General features: G+C 41.4%; 2 protein-coding genes across 2 annotated transcripts; one reads left to right on the top strand and one right to left on the bottom strand.

Annotated features, from left to right (window-relative positions):
- Positions 1-3,414: 3,414 nt before the first annotated feature.
- LOC140560547 (uncharacterized) lies at positions 3,415-7,609 on the top strand. Its single transcript, XM_072685024.1, has 2 exons — positions 3,415-4,278; positions 6,824-7,609. Exons 1-2 carry the CDS (start codon positions 3,675-3,677, stop codon positions 6,988-6,990), a joined length of 771 nt encoding a protein of 256 aa, XP_072541125.1. The 5' UTR covers positions 3,415-3,674; the 3' UTR covers positions 6,991-7,609.
- Positions 7,610-9,343: 1,734 nt separating this feature from the next.
- LOC140560891 (polypeptide N-acetylgalactosaminyltransferase 5) lies at positions 9,344-21,198 on the bottom strand. The gene is made up of 10 exons (XM_072685543.1): positions 19,612-21,198; positions 17,556-17,722; positions 16,020-16,139; positions 15,544-15,679; positions 14,623-14,742; positions 14,393-14,510; positions 12,550-12,879; positions 12,049-12,129; positions 11,781-11,930; positions 9,344-11,324 (listed from the first exon to the last, which is right to left on the bottom strand). The coding sequence occupies exons 1-10, from the start codon at positions 20,775-20,777 to the stop codon at positions 11,172-11,174; spliced, it is 2,541 nt and encodes an 846-aa protein (XP_072541644.1). The 5' UTR covers positions 20,778-21,198; the 3' UTR covers positions 9,344-11,171.
- Between the last annotated feature and the right edge of the window lie 1,667 nt (positions 21,199-22,865).

Raw genomic sequence — 22,865 nt, forward strand, 5'->3', positions numbered from 1 at the left:
GTTGCTGAGTGTCATTGCTGCTTTTGCCTTACATAAGGAAGTTACCTGCATTCCTCATCAACTTTTTTTTAAGGTTATTCACATGATGATGCTCTTACTTGTAATGGATTTTAATCAACCATTGATTGCCTGGCCACATTAGACTGCAGAGGGCAGTGTGATACACCGTTTGTAAATAAGTCCTTGTATTACATACAGGCATGTGAAAACATTAGGACACCCCATATAAGATGTTGCGTTTTTAACATATTGTAACATACAAACATTTGATATTCATTTGAACAATACTGAGAGGTTGAGGTAATCTAACTGAACACATACAACCAAAGAAATATCTTTAACAATAATTATAAAATATAAATATTAGTCAAATGTAATTAATAGAAATGCAATTTTCTTCTGAGAAAAAGTTACAACACTCCCACATTAATTACTAAGTGTAAAATAAGAAACAGGTGCAGCACATCAGCTGCAGAGGATTAGAACATCAGGGGATTCTTGAAGGAGCCAGTCTTATTTAAACCTCAGACATTTAGATTGGTTTGCTTTTGATAGTTGCTTTTGATAGTAGAAGTAAGGTTGGTGGTTGGTGTGGCGCAACAGATAACACCACCCCCTGCCACTGAGTTACAACAACACTACGTGGGAGACCAGGGTTCGATTCCCGGTCTGGGTGGCTATGCTGCGCTACACCAATAAGAGTCCCTGGGCAAGACTCCTAACACTACACTGGCCCTCCTCTGTAATACAAGTAACCTTGTAAGTCACTTTGGATAAGAGCGTCTGCTAAATGCCATAAATGTAAATGTAAATGTAAGTGCTATCACCATGGTCAGATGCAAAGAGGCTGCAGATGCATAGAAGTCTGAACAGGCATGTAAAAATCTCAGTTTTAGAACTAGGGCTGCAACAAACTACTATTTTGATAGTTGAATAATCTGTTGATTATTAAAATGAATAATTGATTAAAATAAACAAATTTGATAGGGATTTGATTATGAATCGCTAAATTACCAAATAACTCTGACACAGCTATCAGCTTTTAAATTTAGCTTGAGGTTGTTTTATGCATTTTCTAACTAACAATAAAGACAATTGTTCACTTTATTTAGAAATTCACAGTTTTAATGCATTTTCCGGCTTATATAAAATAATGAATAAATGAATGAATAAATGAATTAATTAAAAAAAAAGTTTTTTTTTATTCATTTAAAACCAAGGATGTGCAAAGTAGCAGGGCTTAAATAAAAGTGTTTTTTCATTAATAATTTTTTCCATTTTTTAGATTTTTTAGTTGAGTGCTTGCATTAAGGACTTTTATTTTGACATGGTCTGGCCGGTGCCTCAATCTATCCGACCCTTTTCCACTCATAACCAGCAAGGCGATTGGCTCTTTTTGTTGAAGCCCGGGACTTTATCCGTAAACAGAGGCCATGTTGAGCGTTACGAAACCTCCCATTCAGCGACCGGTCTCCTTATTTAAAGCGTCTCTGTGTTGATTTAGTTGGCGACTTCTTCTTTTTACACTCAGCCCGTGTCCACATGAGACTCTACTTTCCACGTACGCACCAAAGTCATGTCACTGCAGATGTGTGGCCATGTTGCCTTACAGCTCCCTAATGGCTTTCTTCCTCTGTCTCTGTATTGAGGGAATCTTTTACTGTAAGAAGTAACCACTGCCTGTATAACTCGATTCCACACTGCTACGCTTAAATTCTGGTCTACATACATCCAGAACCATTCCTAGTTAGCGTCAGAGAAGCATGCGTGATGACGTTACCAACCAATCGACTATTAAATCAGCTGCCAACTAACTTGATTTTGGAGTTTTGTCGACTAATTTGAGTAGTTGTTGGACCCCTATCTCAGAACAGTTAGAAATCAGCCATTCCTCTGTCTGGAAAATAATTTACAATAGCCATGTCAGGCTGACCTAGCAAATTCAGCCCAAGAGCAGACCGCAAGATGCATCAAGATTGTGTCCAACAATCAATATCACTCATTCTGTGCATCTTGTTCTAGTGAAACCTCACAGCCATGATTTCAAGTTATTCAGTGCACACTATCAATGCTAAACTCTCAGCCTGCAGATCTAACTCCTCTTTCCCACAGTAAGCTCACCTGGCCCCATCATCACACACAGCAAAGCTTCGTCCCCTCCTGTTCCCTCATTTGCATCAATAGCATGCTTGCAGCGGCTGCCTTCGATGAAGCCTGCTGCTTCTGTTTGGGTAACCACAGGAAAAAGAGAAAGAGGCATAAAAGAGCAAAGCCTTTTGGAGAACGTGTTGCAATGCAGGCTGTGTATCTTCATCTTCAGATCAGATAACATGCCACAAGAGCAGTAACCTGTGCTTCATTTGCTGCTACGATTTGCTCACCTGTTGTTAAGGAGTAGCTGAAAAACTGCATGCCAGTGCAGATGTCCAGCAGACTAACATAGTAGTTCTGATTTGACTTGATGCCTAATGAGCTAAATAAGGTGTGTTAGCATGGACAACATATAAAAGGCTCAGGAAGCCCAGAACAAAAGTCTTACATTAGCAGTAGTAGTTGTAGTAGTAGAACATGCAGCAGTAATACTGGCCATGATTTTGGATAGACACCATATTTGAGAACATCTTACCAGCTACAGCTATGAAACTGAAAAGTGAGTGCTCTAGTTCTAGCTGCTGGTTGATCTTAAATGCATAAATCGTCGATATGCTATATGGTCAAAAGTATTGGGACACCCGCCCATTCATTGTTTATCCTACTTTTGTTGGAGTAACTGCCTCTACTGTCCAGAGTAGAGCATTGCAGCATTGCTCTGAGAATTCAATCCCATTAGTAAGGTCAGGATGTTGGATGATCACCACCCCACCTCATCCCCAACTGCCCAGCTCATCCCAAAAGTAGTGGATGGAGCACCATCCATCATTCCAGAGAACTGCTTTCACTGCTCCACAGCTCAATGCTGGAGGGCTTTATATTCCTCTACCCCTTTTATTAGCAATATTTCTGCGATGGGTGTAGTTAAATGCATTCAATAGAAGGGGTGTCTAAGTCCACAAATATTTGGACTTAGATATAATGTATGTAATGTACATTGTGAGAATAACAGTTGATTGACCATAATTAGCCCCATGTTTGGATAGTACACGTTGGAGTCAATTCACTGGACTTTTAACCACTGTATTTTTAGTTACATGCAACCCATTCTGTGGTCACACAGCCAACCAGTGGCACAAATCTGACATGAAAACGTGAATGAGAATGTTAATCTTAAAATACCTCTTGGTGACGGCGGTCACTCGAGAAGGATTAAAACACAAGGACAAACGGTTTGCTTGTAGTGGAGCATTAGACAAAAGGCCTTTCATTTGGGCAGTACAAATCCTCTGCTCTCCATTGGCTCAGAACGCTTATAGAATAACATCGCACCCCAGCACAAAAGCCCCTCTTGCCATAGCCTGTGTGCCTGGTCATTATAATGCAAGATGGGACGTTTCTCTCAGTGTAGAAGAGAAGAATGGTGGGGCAGAATAGTGACTGGGCATGATGCACAGCACTTGAACTAATCTTCAGATTTGTTACCTTTGCCAATAAGACGTGACAAGAAGCAAAGGTGAGGACACTAAGGACGTTGCGAGAACTGTGCCCTGACCAGAAACGAAGCCTTAAGCTAAGTCAAGATGGCAGACACTGCAAGACTGCTTGAGACGGAAAGCAGCACCATGCTGGAACCAGCATTGGACATCAGTGGAGGAGTTACTCTGGAGGCCCTGCAGACCCTAGAAGAAGCAGTGAGCCAAACCGCTCTGGTTATGACTGAAGGAGACGATTCTGTGTTTTACAGTGAAGATGAAGAAATTCCACAGGAAGTTTCCATCTGTGACCCATGGTCTGTGTCTGAGGGACCTACTGGGCCTGTAGAGCCTCAGTCTTCGCCCCAGATTCAGGATTCAGGAGCTGAAGAGTTGATTCACAGCTCTGGGCTAATGGAATCAGGCTCAGTGCATCATGGTGATGTTATGCAGGAAGAAGTGGGGAGTTTAATGGAGAGTAAAATAAACCATGTTTCATCTTCAGCTTCTGTTCCAGTAGTGGAGGATGAGTCTGAAGCAGCACTTGGAGAGCTTTCAAAGCCATCAAACGTACCATATGCAATGTGTACTAGAGAGGAATCTGAAATGTTGTCTGTTGAAGAAAAGAAGCAGGTGGAAAACAGTCTACTGGGACATGTGATGACTGAGATTCCAAAAGAACCGCAATCGGAACAAGCAACACAGGACAAAGGTAAGCAGCTTGATCACTCTAAAACCTTACAATGGGCCGACCCATTACTGAACAAACAAGCCAATTTAATGCAATCATCTTGTCTAGATCTATGTCTATGCTGTTTATTAAGATGGTAATCTACCCCAGAGTTTCAATAGGGAGCTTCTAAGCTTAAATAGTAACCTATTCAGCTCCAGTATCTTCTATATGATTAGGGAAATGCCATGAGCTTGTTCTCACTAGTCTCAGGTACAGAATTCTCTGTCTAATATTTTATTGAAAGTGCATTAAATATGATGATGTGATAAAATCGCACATTGTAGCTTTCTGTGGTCTAGTCGGTTTGACTAAGCTTACAAAACATGTGGACCAAGGCTGTATTTTGCAAGTTCAGACCATGGTTTCAAGTTCATCACCACATGATTATGGTATGGGAGAAGAACTAAAATGAGGAAAGGACCTCTAAGAGTTTCGGGCTGCCGTTCAGACGGGTCCTGCATTGAGCTAGAACATATGATTAATGGCGAAAGGATCATAGGGGTAAAGGGAGGACACAAAGTGGTGGTGGGGTATAGAAACTTCACAGAAGTGGGACACAGAAGGTAGAGTTGGAAGTTTTATTGGATGTCTGATTGGGGGAGCAGTTTTATGCATGTTCATCCCCCTTAATCAATGAAAATGAATAGGTTAATACTATGTAGAAATCAATGAAATCAAGTATAAACAGATGAGTTTATACTTGCAGTAATGTGTAACCATAGGCAGGAAAAAGGCCAATTATTTTAGCTTTTGTAGCTAATTATGAACGGAGGGGTCTATTTTTGCCAGAAGTGGCTGTGGGGTGACTAGCTGACTGATCATTAGGTCCATGAGTTGCTCTTGGTGCTGTTCCACCATCACTAGTAGCATAGCTAGCCTCACTGAAGCTTTTTTTCTGGTTCCACTGAAAACTGAAAACAGTCAAAGCCTTTATCATGCTTCATCTTTTTTGTCAGTTTCGTTCAGTGCTGTTGGAGGTGTTGCTGAACACTGACAGCTTATTTTGTACAACCGAGATCACATCAACACAATGAGCAGACATTATTCAGTCATTGCTAAGGACAACTGCTACTAAGTTCTGGTGTCCTGATAGATAATTCAGTATAATACACTCACAGATAAACACTTTACTTTGCTCAGCACAGTTTTTCAATGGTTTAAAACTAGGAATTCCATCAAAATATGGCTGACTCTATAATATAGTGCATTTTTCTCTAGAATATGGCCTAAAGGCTTTTCTCAAATCAGCCCAAATATTGTAAATTGCTTTATGCAACAAAAATGAGTGACCAAATTAAGTTATTATAAGGGCTGGATTCACTAGTTACTTTTGTGACATGTAAACCTTCTAGAAAAACTGTGATGGACACATGTAAACAAGCAACACACTCAGGTTTGATAGTGTAGCACTAAGCCAACTGCTAACTCACTGGCTGCCTACACCGACCTTAGCACAGATATAAATGTTATACATTTCAACATAAAAAAACAGCTTCCTGGCTCACAAGCCATTATTTATTATTATTTATTATTATTATATTATTTTATATTATTTAAGCTTAGTGGTCACACCAGCTAGAAGAATTCGGTGATGTGCTTCCCGGCGAGATTAAAGTATCCAATTAATCAAATCGTCTTGTCTTGAAGTGGCAATTGCAGTTTTCCATGTCTTAACTTCAGGTGTTGAAAAGCTTTCGCTAGTGGGTTGGATTTATGTCGATTTTGGGGACATAAATAAAACAAGTGCTATGTAACATTTTTTTTTTATTAATCTGTTTTACAGCTCTGTTTTGTTTGTGTGATTTATTTATTTATTTAATTGTTTAAATTAAATTTTTGGTATTTTAAAGCAGCGCTATAGAGAACTGGTATTTATTGCTCATGGGCTCCCCCTAGAGTTGGAAAATGTCATTTGCGTTTTAAGCCACCACTAACAGACATGCTCTACACAGCATTTGTTGACAAGATAAGAGATACAGAATCGTCATTGAAAGTAAAATGAGCATGTGGACCGGGATTTAAAACAAAATTGGACTACAGGATTTTACCCCGATTATGACTCTGGTTATGCAGTGTTACGCAGTTCTTGCGAGCATTGTCCTGCCTGTTACACCAGAGTTCGCTGCATAGTGCAGCCAGTAGCACTAGCAGCAGTTAGAATCCCAGAGTAACAACAATAGAGATGCCATCCTCCCTATTACAGTTAATGATGTTGAAGCTGTAGTTTTAAGGTAAAATGCTACATAATGTTGCTTTAAGCACTGCATAGATCACACACGGGAACCAATTGAGTTGTTTGTCGGCTTAGTGTGCAGTGCAGTCTAGGGTCTGGTCAGTCAGTGTACGTCTTTGTGCGCTACATTTTAAGGTGCATGGGGAAGCTGTTAAGAGGCTCAGGGATAATTTGTACACTTGATATCCCATCAAGTCTGCAGATAACAAGCCTTTGATTAGATCTCATGTCAACTGCTCACACACAGGAATCATGGGTTTGATTTGAGGTGGACAAAATCTTCTTTTCCAGACTCAGCAGGGGCCGATGGAAGCACCACCACTAACGAACAGCCTGAAGAAACCGAGGAGCCGGAACAAGACAGACATGCGAAGTACGGAACGGTCTCATACAGGCGCATTCGCAGAGGCCTCGCGCGGCAGAGGATCGAGGAGTTTGAAGCCATGATGCAGCTGTGAAAACGTGCTGGAAGGCCACAAGGAAATGTGAGTTCAAGAACCAGACTGTGACTGAACATGCTTGAGTTGCAACAGCTTTAATAGCAAAAAAAGAGACACTTTCTGCTTAGGCCTGATAAGACAAAATAGTCCATTAACAGCGAATGACCCGAACCACAGTTCACTGTATGTGAATGCGTGATCAGCTATTAGGGATGGATTTCTGAGCTGAAACATATGAGAAAATACTTTGGCTAATTAAACACTAAAAAAAAAAAAAAAAACTACAAGACTTAACAAGTAAGAGGATGAAGGCACACAATCCTCCAGACAAAAGACTCATTACTGGAATATTTCTACAGCTCAACAACTATGCTCAAATGCAACAGGTCATCTCGTCATCTCGTACTGCAGCTCAGCTACACTGTTAGCATGTGTACTTTCATCTTGCACACTCGTGTATAAATGTCATGCAAATTAATCTTATCGTAATGCATTGTAAAGTTTCTGCCAGACATGATCCACTGAATATTTATGAATTTAAACAGAATGTAAAGATAAAAATCACTTCTGCGTTCTAGACATACATCTGCTTTGTACATTGCATGAGTAACAATAAAAAGGACTACAAACAAACCTACACTGGCTAGACTGGAGTTTATTTTAATTAGGGTGACCATACCTCCTGTTCCCCCTCTCCTGCCCCCCCCCTCCCCCCAGCATGTCCTCCTTTAGGAATCTAAAAAAATAAAAAAAAATGTCGTTCATGTCAGCGTTTGCTTCTACAGTCACCATAATATATCTACAGATTTTTAAAGACTTAAGTCGACACCATGATTGGTCCAAATGCACCTGCATCTACATCAATCATTGGTCAACTGGCTGATTGACTGCATGTATTTGTTTGTATTATTTCTTTATATTTGCATGGCAATAAAAAGATAACAGTAAAAAAGTAATAAATAATAAAAAAATAAAATAAAAAAATAAATGGAAATAAATTGCCACAAATAAGCTATTAAGGCTATTTATTATTATTGATAAATAAGTAATCATTTATGTATTAATTGCTATTAACATAGCAACATGGTTTTAGAGGTATTTAACTCCCACACCCTCACACAAATACGCATTGCCAATGACCTGCTTGAAGCCCCCTGGCCACAACATCCCAACCACAACTGCAGCCTGTGCGTCATCTTTTCTGAATACCAAATATGGTCACCCTGTTTTAATGCCACGTAAATAATCTGACAGTTTTGGGCCTGTAGTGGTCAATATCATGGCCATTACCAAACAGAGTATATCTACATCTATATCAGGGGGCTTAGTACTAGATTGCAAATCACATGCATTACCAAACAGTAATTAACACTAATTAACGGTTTTGCCCGTTTCTAGAGTCCGTCTTGTCTTCAGTCTTGTTTTTAGTGAGTGAAATGTTATGTGGTGTTCAGGTTGGTTGATTGGCCAAGACTGTTCTACCTTTTGACCCCATAGTTGCTCCATTCTTTGAGTATGTTTGGGATCATTGGAAAGTGCAATACAGTGAATTTTGAGTGAATCTGACTGGATCCAAGGAGGCAATATTCTTCTATTTCTTTCAGAATTGATCCCGCTGCTGTCGTCATCAGTCATCAAGAACTGACTTTCATTTCCTGTTTACTTTGCTTTTTAGAAACACTGTATACCTGGCAAGGCTTTCCAGAGCAGATTTGCACCTGTGGTTTGTACCTTGAGGCCTTTGAGGTTATGCAGATGCATTCTTCACTACTGTAGGCATGTATGTCTATGTCTTGCATAGTATTTCTATTTCTTTTGTGTGGTGTAATATGGTCGTCAATGGCCTGTCATGCCATCAGCTATTGCTAAGGATGGTCTTCTGTTCTAGCATGGGCCTCTTTGTTGCCAGAACACTGCAAAAGACTCTGGCAACAGACCCCTACCTGAACAGAGGATGATGATGTTCTCTATTCGCTCTGCAGCTTATAGTGATTGCTACGCTTCCTCTCCAAAGGAATGAAAACTCACTGTCCTATAGTCTATACTTGCTTCAAGTTTTACCTCTCTCAGGATCAATTAGACTGTGTCTTCATTATTTTCACCAAATTTTGCTGAAGGGCAATACAGTAAGCAGGTACTTTCCTGAATTACACAAAAAATATTCAGCACTTCCTGTTCAGAAGGACTGTAAGTAGATCATCAGAATGAAAGGGTTTGAAAATCAGCACACATCACTGCAGTTTACCATGGTCTAGAACTGAACTGTGTAAAAACAGCCTAAATATGGTAACATGCTTTGTCCTTGCATAACAATTTATGCACATAATCTTACCTTCATAGAAAACACACACAATAGATAGATAGATTTTAAAGAAATAGTTAAATCTTTTAATAAAATCAATTTCAGATACAACAGAAACAAAACACTTGAAGTGGACCCCGATAAGAAAGAAAAAGAATTAAAAAAAAGAATAAACAGAAGTGTATGGGAAAATGATTGTAAACAGCGCCCTCTAGTGCGAAAAGGGGGCATGTACAGCATAACTGCTTATGTTATACATATCTCTCAAAATGTGAGGGATAACTCAACATGTAAACAGGAATATTGTCAAAAAGACACCTGGTAAAAGTACCAGGCCTGGAACAAAGCCAACCACTGATGAGATGAATTTTGCAAACAAAGCAAAAAAGCAATACTGGCTGCCACTCTGCAAAAATGAATAAATGCTTAAGCCAGGGGTGTGCAAGCTTATTTGCAAAGGGCTGGTGTAGGTGCAGCTTTTCATTAACTTCATTCTAGCACTGCAGGAGCACACCTGTTGCCTTTTATGGATAAGACTGGACAGTTCTGGCTTGAACTGTGCCCAGGAGAGGCTTGTTTCCTCAATAACATTTCTTTTAACATAAGATTTATTGCATGTCAGTGGGGTTAGCCATTCTCCTCTGGTCTTGGAAATGTTTATACAGATTAGAAGTTTCTGAATCCAATCTTCCAGGCCTGCAGCCAACCCACATTTTTGTTGAAACCCAGCTCCTACCTGCTCCACCACACCAGCCCTTGGGTGTCTGGTTCTGGAGAGCAAAGGTGGGTAGTAACTAGTTGTAATCACGTAGTTTACTCATGTACGTAATTACTTTTTTAAGAATTTAAATTCTATTGTTTCTCAGGTCAGTTTTAGTTTTTTAGACAATTCCTTGGTGTTTCTTGCTTCTGGGCTCCCCCTACAGCCAGGAAGATACAGAAACTGTGAAAGAAGCATGTGGACTGAGGTGGTCGAGTAATGTTAGAGGACTTTACACAAATGTGACTTAGGTTACACAGCGCTACGCATTTCTCGCTAGCATTATCCTACCTACTTCGCCAGAGATCCATACTGCAGAGCATCACTGTGATTCTGGAGCTGCTATTATAAGGTATAATGCTACATAGTGTGATTCTGTGCCCCTTAGATGTTTAGAATACCTCTTGATTTTAAGATTTAGCGTTTTGGTTTATACCAAAAGGATCCAGAAACTTCAGTAACTTCAGTTCCAGCTACAAGCAATTCTAGCAAATTTTATTAAAGTAACAGTACTTTTGTTTTAGGATGGGTTTAGGTCACTCTGTCCATCCCATTCCAGCTACAAAGTCAAGAGCTGATAGCACAACAATACGAACTCTGGCTCAGCAAAACAAACGGACTGCATGGAGATGTAGGAGCTGGATGTATGGCTCGGATGCGGTCATAAGTCCGCTTGAATCCAGTTAGCTTCAGTGTCCCTCCTTATCAGATTTATTTGTGCATTAACTTAAGTGCTTTTAGACCTAGTGAACAGTATTCCACACATTTCTGCACTTTCTTTTTCAGGCACTTCAAATATTTAAGTTGATCAAATCCAACACAGCTTTTGATGTAAAATTCAGAGATGTCTGCTGTCTAAAAAAACCTCAAATCCATGACGGTTTTGTGGAGTAGCTGCCAAACTAATATCAAAGCATCAGCACCCCCCCTTCCAAAAAAACAAACAAAAACAAGTAAGAAACATTGCACAGACCCTTAAAACATCCCCTATACCAAAACTACATCAGCTCTACGCATGCACCTCTCCATTCCTCAAAATACTAACATAACACTTCTCAACGTCTTCACCCTGACAGAGAAAGATGGAAAAACATGGCCTGCCGCCGGCGGCTGGAGGTGAACGCTCCTATGCACAGCTCACTGTGTGTAGTAGTGGGTGAACTGCCATTTCTGGAAGGAGCTGGATGCCTCACATGCCTTCAGATACACACCGTCCGCTTTAGGCCCGGCCTCCAAACACACTCGCCGGGGGACACCCCTGGGGGATACCTCCGCAATCAGATGCTCTGTCTAAAAGACACACACAGGAAAAAAAAATCTGAACCAACATCTCAGAGTAGCAATACTGATTCAAGGACTCAGACACTCAGATTATGTAATTCTATACAGCGACCCCCTGGGCGATAAAGCAAAAACACAACAGCATGACATTTCCACAATACTCAATATGCACCACAGTATTCAGGGTTTCTAAGGTTTCAACATTCACAACAGATAGGAATGTCCAAGTTACTAATTGAACGAAGGAATAAGACTAGTTTGGTCCAGAGAAATCAGACTGTTCTGTTCAATTGAACTCTAGTGTGTATGTGTGTGTGTGTGTGTTCACTGTTCGGATGAGTTTAAATGAACAGAACAGTCTCATTTCTCTGGACCAAACTAGTCTTAGTCCTTCGTTCAATTCAAACACTTCAGCAGAACTAATCTGTACAGTTACACAGGCTGTTTTTTTCAGTGGTGACATACCAGGACTTTATTAGTTTTGTGCATCCAGCGTAGGTGCGTTTTAGTGTTGTCACATGGCTCCATGGCCACACCTGTTCCTGTGCTCTGTGGAGACACACAGGAAGTGTTCTGGCGAAGAGTTTTCACCCAGCTGTAGTTGAAGTGCTGGTTCTGTAAAATGGAGGATAGAGATGTCAGCTGATGTCTTGTTCTGCTTGTCTTTTATATCTTATTAAAAAGTATATAAATACAGACAGCATTATTTATGTGCAGCCATTTGACACATTACCTGTTTGCTAAGATCACAGGTCTCAAAAAATAAAGAGCCTTTGTCCAGCACTAGGCACTTTCTGGTACCCACATTGAAGACCTAAAGGAAAATGGATAGAAGGTCACCATCACTTTACGTGTTAATCGGGACTTTGCTCATTTGACCTTGATTCCCGAGACAAAGACTCCAGTCAAAACACGAGATGCCTTGAATGAGGCTTGGACTGACAGGGAGCCATTGTGAACATTAAACACTAAACAAAGGCCCTGTCGTCTCTGAGAAAACCAAAACAAGTGACTAAATTACTATGTGCCGGACATAATAGGAGATTGTGCAGCATTTTCAGAGATAAACACAACAGAAAATACGATCGCAGAGGTGAAGAAATCTTATATACGTGTTCTTCTAAAGTCTCTTCTGCGGTTCTGTAATTTTTATGTGAAACTATCCCAAACTTTCCTGACAAAACTGATTATGCAGGCTCTGCTTACTGTTACTACATAACATTACTGTACGTACCAGGCCTTCAGCTTTGACCACAGGAGCTTCCAGTTCAGGATAGACATTCTCCAGGTACCACTTGAAGCTCTTGCAATGCAGCTTCTCTCGCAGTTGGATCTGCGCTGTGAGGTTTCCAACATCGATCACGTTTTTGTTCAGCAGATGGAGGTAGCCGTGGCCATAGAACACCTCTTTGTACTCGTCCAGCCACACCTCGGCCACTCGTGCCAGGTTCCGCTCTACTGTCTTCTGTCGGTCTTTGGGGAACTGGTAAGGGTTCTCGCCCCGGAAAATGTGGCCAACTCGAGAGCATGGGATTATCTCAATCTCTCCACCACACATCCAGATCTGATGGTGAAAAGCAGAAGACTTGAAGCTGTAGCTTAACCATACGACAGGTAAGGACTGCATGTTTCACGTGTATTTAAAGATGAATTTGAGGATGTTTAAGCTGTCCAAATTGGTTCGCTGTACAGTCACAACATGCACTGTATGTCCAAAGTTTGTAGACAACCCAAAGTTCTTCTGAAATCATGTGTATTTAAGGGGGTTTGCCCCACCTTGCTGTAGTAACAGCCGCTGACACTTCTTGGAAGGCTTTTTATTAGATGTTCAAACACTGCACTGAAAATGTGACTGCATTCAGCTACGGGTAAAGTCATACAGTGATGTTGCTGAGGTAAGGCATTAGTAAGGTCGGGTGCTAATATCGAATGACCAAGCCACTTCGACTCATCTCATAGGTACTGGATGGAGCTCCAGAGAACACAGTTCCACTACTCCACAGCCTAATGCTGGGGGGCTTTTTACCTCTCTAGTTGAGTATAGTGACCTTCGGATTATGTCTTCTCCAGAGCATCTCAATCTATAGAAGTCTAGAAGACTCTATAGTTTCTATATTTCTTTAAAAACCTATGGAGAAGCTGTGTGAGCTGTACTGAAGGCCTGTGCCAGCAATGGGTGGGCCATAATATAGCTGTGTTCATTAAGTAGAAGAGTGTCTAGATACTTTTGGACATATTGGTGTAGGCTTTATTAATATTCAGCTACAAATTCTAACAACACTACAACTTATCCCAAAAGTATCGAATGGTCAATTAAATCCACTTTGTGCAAAAACACAAATTCACTGCTCCACAGCCTAACACTAAAGGGCTTTATACCACTCTAGCTGATGCTTGCTATTGGATATGGTGACCTTGGGCTCCAGACTATCACCTTCTACTGGCAGTGATTTCTATGGATAATCTATGGAGAGGCTATGTCTGCAATACTGAATGCCTGTGTCAGCAATGGATGAGCCCTAAAGTAGCTGTGTTCATTATGTGAAGGGTGTCTGAATACTTTAGGACATGCAATGTAGAATTTATTAGTTGGAGATCTGATGAGAAGTAAAGCTGGGCAATATGATGATATGTCATTGCATCGTAATACATTTTGTTATCATGATAACTATGCTTTTCGAAGCATATGGAGGATCCTGTTAGTGCTTAGTAAACATTGCTGCAGGTTTCATTACTAACAGTGTAATTAGACTGGTTTAATTAGATAAAGTGCAGCAACTGTTGATTATAAGTCACTGTATTCAGAATAGAATATAGAATATAGTATAGAGTATAGAATATCTGAATAGTAGTTTAGAAGAATCTGTCACTACTGATATGTTTAGTCTGTGATTTACATGTATTGTGATAAATATTGTCTTTAAATATCATGATATAGTATTTTTACCATATCGCCCTGACCCTAATGAGAAGAAACTTGTGGGATTGTGTAGAACAGAATCATCTATAAAATCTATAACAGGCTGGGCAAGAGTATGTGATACAGAGATTAACAATCAAGTATATTGTGGCTTTACCTTGAAGGAGATCTCCATATTCTCTCCTCCCCATACATCCAGGCCAGGGTCATATGCTCCCAACTCATAAAAATACTTCTTATCTATAGAGAACAGACCTCCTGCCATTACAGGACACCTAAGAAATAAAGGTCGAGACAAATCAGAGATTTCAGTAGATGGCAGTCTTGGTGAATTCAAGGACCTGGCATTCAACCAGGCTTATACACATAAACCAAGGCAAACATTACCGGATAGGATCGGAGTCCTTCATGTTGTTCTTTTTGATGTAATCCTCTGGTAAGGTGCTCCAGCCAAACACTAGAGGCCACTTAAAAATGCCTCTTTGGAAATTGTCCACCAGCACGTAACTGCAAGAAAAAAAAAGTATTAGGACACCTGCTCATTCATCATTTCTCCTTAAATCAAGGCTATTAAAAAGAGTTTATCCTGCTGTCTCCATCATCCAGAGAAGGCTTTCTACATGATTTTGAAGCATTGCAGTGAGGATCTGATTGCATTCAGCGACAAGAGCAATAGAGAGGTCAGGATGTTGGATGATCACCACCCCACCTCACCCCTAACTCCCCAACTCATCCCAAAAGTACTGGATGGAGCATCAATCATCATCATTTCAGATAACACAGTTCCACTGCTCCACAGCTCAGTGCTGGGGGCTTCATATCCCTTTAGCTTACACCTGGCATTAGTTACGATGCCAACAGGTTCATGTTTATCAGCTCCAGAGGGTCCTGTTCTATTGACAGTTCTTCTCCACAGGGACTAGGCAAGCTATGCGCGCACATTTGTACATCTGTGTCAGCAATGGGTGCAACTTAAAGTAGCTGAAGGCATTCATTATAAGGGGTGTCCACAAACATTCAGACATAGTGTTTCAGACAAAAACAATACAGACTAATGGTATTAAAAGTGAGCCACCAGACACCTAGACTGGCTTGCAGGAAGAAAATCTGACACTACCACTTTGATGCTACAGTGAGAGGCATGCAATTTGCCCCACTGATAACTGGTGGGAAGCTGCCAGCTGCAGTAGCCTCATAGTAACTAAACTAGAGAGGCACACATGCCTTGCTTCACAAACTACATTCAGGAGTAAGATTATAGTATTACAAGTATGTTTTGACATTTGCATGTAAATAAAGCCCTGCTACCTCATGTCCTTGTCGCTGATGACCTCAATGACAGGGCAGGCTACTTTTCTGCTGTCCTGATAGACCCTTTCCAGCAGTGGCTCCAACCAGCCCACATTACACTCGATATGGGAATCCAGAAAAGTCAGCACATCACCTGCTCAACAGACGAGGACAGTTTTGCATAGAAGGAAATTACTCTTTCAGAGGTATTCAGAGAAGGACAAAAGGTATATCTAACTTATATATATATATATATATATATATATATATATATATATATATATATATATAAAAACATGTCTGGTTAAACAATGAAAGAACCAGAGTGTGAGCTCTGCATGTGTTGGTATATCCTTGTTTTAATGATTCTATTTATGTATGTATTTATATTCATGAGTAAGTAAAACAGTATTACTGTTAGTGTGTAGGAGTATGTGAAACAATGTGTGGTTGTGCACGTGTGTTTTCATGGTTGCTTCTTTGCATGTGGTTACCCTTTGCTTCAGCAGCCCCAGCCAGCCTCGCTCGGATCAGCCCCTGTCTCTCTTTCAAACGGATGATCCGCACTTTGGGGAACTGAGACATGTAGACGTCCAGCTTTTCCTTCAGGTAGTCTACAATTGAGAAAAAAAAAACTGATGACAGCAACTACTACTAATCTGTGTTTCATAACTATTACTGCTTGTGAGAGCATGCAATGTCACTTTGTGCTTTAGGCAGTATTAAGAGATTACACAACAGGCTTTTGCATCCAGTCTGACCATGCTGTTGTATCTCATTTGGATGAAAGTGACATCTGAGTACACAGAAGCTTAACTAGAGTGGTAGTTAAGGAGTTAACCCAGCACTATTCAATAACTACTATGAATCAGTCAGCAATTCCTGTGTACATTATATGTAAATTTGTAGATGGCTCCCTCTACAGCTGGGGAGTGTAATTCACTTTTACACAACTTCCATAAATACAAATCACGCTTGAAGCTCCCCCTTATGGACAGATATAAAAGTGCATTTGTTGCCAAGTTGAGAGATACAGAACCGGCATCTGAAGGTAAAGAAGCATGTGGGCTGAGGCAGTAGTTATTTTACAGGATTGTACACGAATATGACTCTAGGCTATAGTTCAAAAGGTCCAGCCTGGAATGGGAATGAGAGAGGCCATTTTCCCTGTTATAGTCAGTGGAGCATCAACGTCATTCTGAAGCTGCTGTTTTAAGATAAATTGCTTCATAATGTTAACATACTGGTTGCTACTGCTAAAGTAGCGTGTGATCAGATTGTATCATTTATATAATGACATTTATTAACACTGATCAGCCATAACATTAGCTTCAATGACAGGTGAAGTGAAAAACATTGACCATCTTCATGCCATCTGACAGTGGCATCTGTCAAGGTGTGGATACATCAGGCAGCAAGTGAACAGTCAGTTCTGACACATAAGGGGATGTGTTAAAAGCAGGAAAAGGGGCAAGCATAAGAATCTTTGCTACTTTGACAAGAACCAAACTGTGATGGCTAGATGACATAACAGAACATCTCCAAAACATCAGGCAGGTCCCGTGGGGTTTTGTGGTATTCAGTGGTCAGTACCTACCAAAAGTGGTCCAAGAAAGGACAACCGGTGAACCGGCAACAGGGTCATGGTCACCTAAGGCTTGGTGAAGCTCATGGAGGCCCCACCTCACAATTTACAGGACACAGGACACATTTAGAGGTCTTGTGGAGTCCATGCCTCAATAGTCAGTCAAATAGTGGTGGTGCAAGGGGGACCCTCTCTTTAGGTATCCACACCTTAGATATCTAGCTTAAAATGGGACACACTTAGATTGTGTGATGTCAAGTTTTAGTACTTTCGACTTTTTTAGATGCTAAGTGCCTAAAAATAGCTCACTTCAATATCCTGTTTTTTTTTTATAAACATTAGCACCAGATGATAATAAAGGTTTTAATATCAGTCTCAGAAAGTGGTAGAATGCTTAATAACACAGAATCCAAATTTCAATATACTTATTAGTGAGTTCTCATACCTTTGGTGCTGCAGTCATCCACCAACAGGATCTCTTTGAGCAAGTGAGGGGGGGACCTGTTGAGTACACTGTGGACAGAGCGGAGCAGCGTGGACCAAACCTCGTCCACAAAGCAGAAGATCACACTGGTTGTGGGCAGGTCATCATGCACCAGGTCCTCTGAGCAGCTACAGAACAGGAGAAGAATATAAAGTAAATGATCTCTAAATGATTTCAATTTAAACATGTACCATGCTGATCACTACTTTCTGGGCGTGTGTGTTAGCAGACTGGCTGTCGGCTCTACAACGGTTTCGTCTGTTGTTTTAGTGTTTGTCCTGATAGTTCCCCAATGACTGAGATTGTCTTTTCCCTCATGGCTCAGAAGTTTCCCATCTAAAAGTTTTTACATCACAATTATAAAGCTGTCCTCCTAGGACAGTCACTGAGCGACTCTGCAACGTGGCTCTGAGGGACCTTCTCTCACTCATAAAAACTGGCTGTGGGCCAGCTACAGTAAATGGACAAAATTATAGCATGCTCATTCATCTTCTGACATCAGAAGCTGATCCTGTTTTTGTCTCTACTGTCCAGGGAAGGCTTTTTTCTCAGTTATGGGGAATTGCTGTGAGGATCTGATTACATTCAGCGACAAAAGCCTTAGTAAGGTCAGGATGTTGGATGCTCACCACCCCATCTCATCCCCAACTCATCCCAAATGTATTGAATGGAGTGCCATCATTCCAAAACACAGTTCTACTACTCCACAATGTTCAATGTTGGTGGGCTTTATATTCCTCTAACCCACACCTGGCATTGTGCATGCAATAGGTTCATGTTTATCTGCTCCAGATAGTCCTATTCTAGTGGCAATACTTCTCCACAGGGACTATACTATAAGCTGTGTGTGTGCGCCTTTGCACACCAGTGTCAAACAAATAGTGAGTGATTAGTGAAGGTAGCAACTTTACAGATTTACTGTAACTGTGGTAAAAGAATCTAAAGGGACTAAAGTATTGGGACACCTGTTCATTTATTGTTTCTTCTAAACTCAAGGGTGTATAAAGTAGGAGTAACTGTCTCTACTGTCCAGGAAAGGCTTTCCACTAGATTCTGGACCATTGCTGTGAGGCAGGGCTTTATACCTAGCTCGAGCACGTCTGGCGTCAGGCATGGCACCAATATATTTATGTTTACCTGCTCCAGAGAGTTATATTCTCCAAAGAGTTACATGGCAGTAATTCTCTACAAGGACTAGACAAGCCGTATGTGTCTATGCACTTGCACATCTGTGTCAGCAATGGGTGCAACTTAAAAAGTGTCCTTGCTTTTTTTTTTTTTTTAACTAAAAAGGTTTGATGTAATATGTGAAGACATTTATGTGCACCATTTCCCCCCAGTTCAACTACTCTACATATAGTATATATGACAGCTAAGCTGCAAAAACAGCTTGTTACATTAAGATAATGAACTCATTTACATATATCCGCATAATAACTGTGATAAAGAGCAATTCAGCCCAAACATTACATTACACTGGCACATTAAAGAAAGGCCAGGCCAGCAGAAGTCATGTGTATTGTGTCTTAAAGGCACAGTAAAAACAGCCTGTTTAATTCTATGAGATAAATTATGGTACATTCTGTGTTGTGCTAAATAGATTATCAAATACCATTTCTGGAAGGTTTGTATAAAGAACCATCTATGAGAGGTTTTTCATTGTATCTGATTGTATCTCATTGTAACCCTATCCAGCCTTCAAAAGGTTGTTTGAGTTGTCATGGTTCTCCACAGAACCACTGCCTTAGTGAAGAAAATCTGAAGAACCATTACTTTAAGAATTCAGGAAATCGGTCATGTACATATTTTTGGTCCATAAAGGGATTGGCGTAGCATTTTGGGGGAAACGACCTCCCATTTCCCACTGCAGACCAGGGTTCGAATCCCTGGCCAGCTACACTGACCTACCTGTCACATGCAAGTCACTCTGGATTAAAGCGCATCAGCCAAATGCCACAACTGTAAAGAAAATCACAAGGGAGGATTGTTGGATGACATTATTTATTTAGCTACTCACGCTGGAGGTCTTGTATCTGGAATGGCTCTGTCCACTGGAATCTGCTCGCTGAGGAACACATTAAAGTAGCCCTCACTCCACCTCCTCCTGCTCTCCTCCTGCTTGTCCAGGGGCACCACTGCAGCATGTCCGAACTGCCCTACTGCACGCACGTCTCTAGGCTTGTGGGTTACATCCAGGGCCATCACCTTATGGAGCCCACCTGACCTTCTCACACCTGAGATGTTCAGCAGCTTCACTGGTTCGCTTGCTTGGAGCTTCCCAACGTTTAAAGCACCAGGTTGTGGAGCAGATTTCAGATTGCCATCTACCGAGCCTTTAACCGAGTCATTCTTGTGGTTTTCTTTATCCTTGCTGATGACTACGACTACTTTTTCTTTCTTGTCTCTCTGTATAATATTGACAGGACGCTCCTTTATTGCACTGGCTGTTGCTTGAGCACCTCGTTTGGCTGTTTTGAGGGTACTGTTGTTGGCTTTCTGAGACAAACCAGCACCCACTGATAATTTAGTGTCCTGCACTGGCACCACTTTAGTGGTTGCTTTGGTTGCACTGCTCTGCAATTTGATAGCTTCAATGACTTTTTTGGGTTGCCCTTCTTCCCGGACGGCAGGTGGCGCTTTGGTGCGAGAGAGCGCTATTACTCTCCTTTCTTTCTCCTTAGCCCCAGTCTCTGTGGCTTGTTCTCGTATGGGGTTTCTTACAGTTGTGTCGGTGCCACTATTGTGCTTTTTCAAACTCTTCTTACTGATCTTCTCTTGCATTTTCGCCTTTACGCTCCCCTGTGGGTTCGCTCCAGCTTGCGTACCGGTGTCCTTTTCAGGCGCCGCTGTGTGCGCTTTCACTTCGCCATTGAATTTCCCTGTCTTTCTGTAAACCTCCACAACTTTCCTCTCGACCCTGTCTGACTTTTTCCCCTCCCCCAAAGCCATCTGTACCTTCTCGAGTGGATGTTTGAAGTCCCTGCCTGCTACTTTGGTCCCTTTCGTGGCTTGTCGTTTTGCCAGCTCCCTTTCTTTCACCACGAGCTCCTTCAGAAGTTGACTGTTCACCTCGCTGATCGAGAGCCTCAGCGCTGCCATGTCAAACAGCAGCCAAACTATGGAGGCCACGAAAACAAACGCAAGAACCCTCCCGCTACCCCTGAAATACTTCTTAATCTTCATCTTGGTCCCAAATAAACAGCCCTGCTCGCGCAAATCCCACTTACAGCAGGGCAGGGTGACTGCATTCAGGCACTACATGGAGCCACGTCTGCGTGGCAGCAACGTCTCTCCCACCTCTCCAGCCTTTATGCATGGTCTCCATTTCTACCTCAGCACAAGAAACCACCCCAAAAAGTTAGAAGCTGAACTCAAGCAGCTGTGGAGACAGACTCACGTAGCTCCTCGTAGTCCCACGCTGTGCAGGTAAATAAAGTCCCATAAAAGGTCGTGGGTCGTGGGTCGCTAAATGCGCCTCACATGCAGTCATTAGAGGTGTTGCATCTCAACCAATGCGCCTCTGTGGTCAGAAGTCATGACCAAAGAGTGAAACAGCAGTCCAGGAGGAAGCCCTGCTGATCAGTGACTCTGCACACTCCTCACTGGCTACCTGTGGTTGGCAAGGATGTGGCTTATGCAGCAGTTCCTGGATCTACTGCGCAACAGACTTTGGGCTTTTTTTTTTTTTAAGTTACACGTAGGCCAACTCATTTGACCACGTGTAGGTCCAGATGCATGACTGGACCGAGAGGAAAAACAATACATTAATAAAATACATTGCTTTTTTAATAAATAGTAACCTAATTCATATTTCATATGCAAGAAGCAGCTTAACTGAGCAGTGATCTAGTTTAAAAATAAATAAATAAATAACATTTTTTAAATAGTCAAAAAAGTCATGCTCTAGCCTTCAGCCATAACATTAAAACCGCCTTCCTAATATTGTGTAGGTCCCCCTCATGCCAAAACAGCTCCTTGGAGGCATGGGCTCCACAAAACCTCTGAAGCTGTCCCGTGGTAGGAGTAGTAGATCCAGCAGATCAAGGCCTGTGAGTTGTGAGGTTGGGCCTCCATGGATCACATCAGTGAGTCTTGGGCACCCACGACCAGGCAATATTGGTAGGTACCAACCACTGCATGCTGGCAATGTCATGCAAGACCTGCCTGCCGTTTTGGAGGTTCTCTGACCCAGTCATGTAGCCATTACAATTTGGCCCCTGGATTTTTACGCTTATCGTTTTTCAAGAACTCGCTGCTCTCTTGCTGATTAATATGTATATCCCATCTTTTGCCATTTGCAGTATATTCATATCCTACGTTTACATTTACTGCATTTAGTTGACGCTCTTATCCAGAGCGACTTAAAGGGTACTCGTATTACAGGTGGGAGGTGGTCCAAAGTCTTGCCCAAGGACTCTTATTGGTGTAGCGCAGCGTGGTCACCCAGACCGGGAATCGAACCTCAGCCTCCCACATGGTCTAATAGCTCACTGGCAGGTAGTGGTGTTATCTGGTATTACATATACCAGTCTTAAAGGCACAGAACAAATAAATCACTGCTTGATCAATTCTTAGGGATTAAGAAAAGTTACAAAAATGGTCAGGTAAATGTGATTTATGATATGATGCATATGACCGTGCAAAGGCTTTAAGTGGACCGCTCAGAAAAATAAGATGTGGACACTTTAAAGAGATAGTCTGTAAGTTGTGGGGATTTGGGGATTTAGAGACCTCTCTGGTGAGAATGTGTAATTGCACCAAGCATACTTTTAAAATGTGTTGTAGAGCGTTCTCCGTACAGAGCAGATGAATCTGATCATGGCAAGTTTACGTTCATTCAGTAAGTGGAGTATTCAGAAACAGCCCAGTCAAGTGTGCAGCCAGTTACGCCAGTGTTTTTACTGGTGTAATTTCACTGCTGTTGTTCCTTAAGGACTGCTTTAAAGAAGTGGAAATCAGGTTAATTGTGCTATTATAGAAACAACAGTTAACTTGTTAAGTTCTGTTTGTGTACTCTTTGAAAAACATTTACAAATCAGGGGGTGATTAACTAAATTTTGTGAAATCACAATGAGCCGGGTATCCGTACAATCTCACATAAAAACAAACATGTGCAGTCTAACCAGTAGTGCCAGTTAGACAGTTGTCTAACTGGGTGCTGGAATCGTCCATACATGTGCCTGTCTGCTTTTGAAACAGAACATAGGGATTTAAAATAGGAGATATATGCATGTCTATATATTTCCAAAAGTTTGTGGACACCCCATCGTC

This window comes from Salminus brasiliensis, chromosome 8 (assembly GCF_030463535.1).
Source record: "Salminus brasiliensis chromosome 8, fSalBra1.hap2, whole genome shotgun sequence".
Lineage (NCBI taxonomy): Eukaryota > Metazoa > Chordata > Actinopteri > Characiformes > Bryconidae > Salminus > Salminus brasiliensis.